The sequence below is a fragment of the Lolium rigidum genome, chromosome 3, assembly GCF_022539505.1.
Source record: "Lolium rigidum isolate FL_2022 chromosome 3, APGP_CSIRO_Lrig_0.1, whole genome shotgun sequence".
NCBI classification, from domain to species: domain Eukaryota; kingdom Viridiplantae; phylum Streptophyta; class Magnoliopsida; order Poales; family Poaceae; genus Lolium; species Lolium rigidum.
The window spans coordinates 144,741,022-144,742,240 of NC_061510.1; the positions used below are offsets into that span (position 1 = coordinate 144,741,022).

Below are 1,219 nucleotides of genomic sequence, written 5' to 3' on the forward strand. Positions count from 1 at the left end.
AGATCGAAGGCGCAAAGACTAAAGGGCCATATCATATCACATATAATTGCATGTGATGTTAATCCTTTATGCATCTTATTTTGCTTAGATCGCGACGGTAGCATTATAAGATGATCCCTCACATTAATATCAAGATAATAAAGTGTTCTCCCCTCGTATGCACCGTTGCCAAAGTTCAATGTTAAGTGCTAGTTCATGATAGACCCATGTGATCTAAGACCACAACACAATCAGCATATCTGTTTTATACGAAATATGGGCCTATTGGTTATGGCTATTTCAAATTTATTGTGTGGTCGCATTGCACCATACTACTCTCAGTAATCTTGTTTTTTCTCCAGACAAGTGAAATGTTTGTACAAAAGCGTATAATATGGAAGTTCATGAAGCTAACCTTGCCACCAGGTAGCCCTCCAATGCCGTTGATACGAACAGGTGGGCAGTCAGTGCCGAGGAAACAATCAACACTCGCACCTAGTTGTTTCAAACCGACACCTAAGTCACCGATAGGACGCTCCATCATTCTTGGTACTCCATCAAGAACATAACTGAAGTTCAGAAGAGAGACGTAAACCATCAGTCTCAAAGCATAACCACGGAACTCATACTTATTTCCGTAATCCCGTAAGGATAAAAAAAAGAAACATACGTCGCATTTCCACCAGCAGCTACTACAGCTGCCGTCAATGGCCGCATTGCAGTTCCAGCGTTGCCCAAGAAGAGCTTTACTTCCTCCTTGGCATCCTTTTCAATCGGGAACCTGCCGCCGCAGCCGACGACTACAGCTCTTTTTGCAACTTTGTCCGCTTCCACCGAGAGCCCAAGCGCGTCCAGGGCCTCGAGCATGTAGTGGACATCCTCGCTGTTCAACAGAGTTATCCACAACCGTTGTTCCCTGATGAGCAAAAGCCAGTTAATGATCAGCAAGAGATGACAGCGAAGCAAAGCAGTTTCAATTGCTTATCGTACTGCAAATAAGTTGACAGGGCATGCTGCACTATAATATTCCGATCTCGGCACCCAATTCACACAAAGGGGAGAAGTAGGGAGAGGGGCTTTGTCTGCTTGTTTTCTCACCTCGGACAAGGCGGAGAGGAGTAGGATCCGGTTGGAGAGCGACTTGGAGCCGGGCAGCTGCACGGCGCCGGAGATCTCCCGGATGGGCTGCAGCTCGACCTTCTCCAGAGCACCGCCCCGCCGCGGCACCGCAGACGCATCC

The 1,219-nt window shown here is 47.4% G+C and overlaps 1 protein-coding gene across 1 annotated transcript; it reads right to left on the minus strand.

Annotated features, from left to right (window-relative positions):
* Positions 1-274: 274 nt before the first annotated feature.
* On the minus strand, positions 275-846 carry LOC124695613 (3-phosphoshikimate 1-carboxyvinyltransferase, chloroplastic-like). The gene is made up of 2 exons (XM_047228440.1): positions 650-846; positions 275-548 (listed from the first exon to the last, which is right to left on the minus strand). The coding sequence occupies exons 1-2, from the start codon at positions 844-846 to the stop codon at positions 275-277; spliced, it is 471 nt and encodes a 156-aa protein (XP_047084396.1).
* Between the last annotated feature and the right edge of the window lie 373 nt (positions 847-1,219).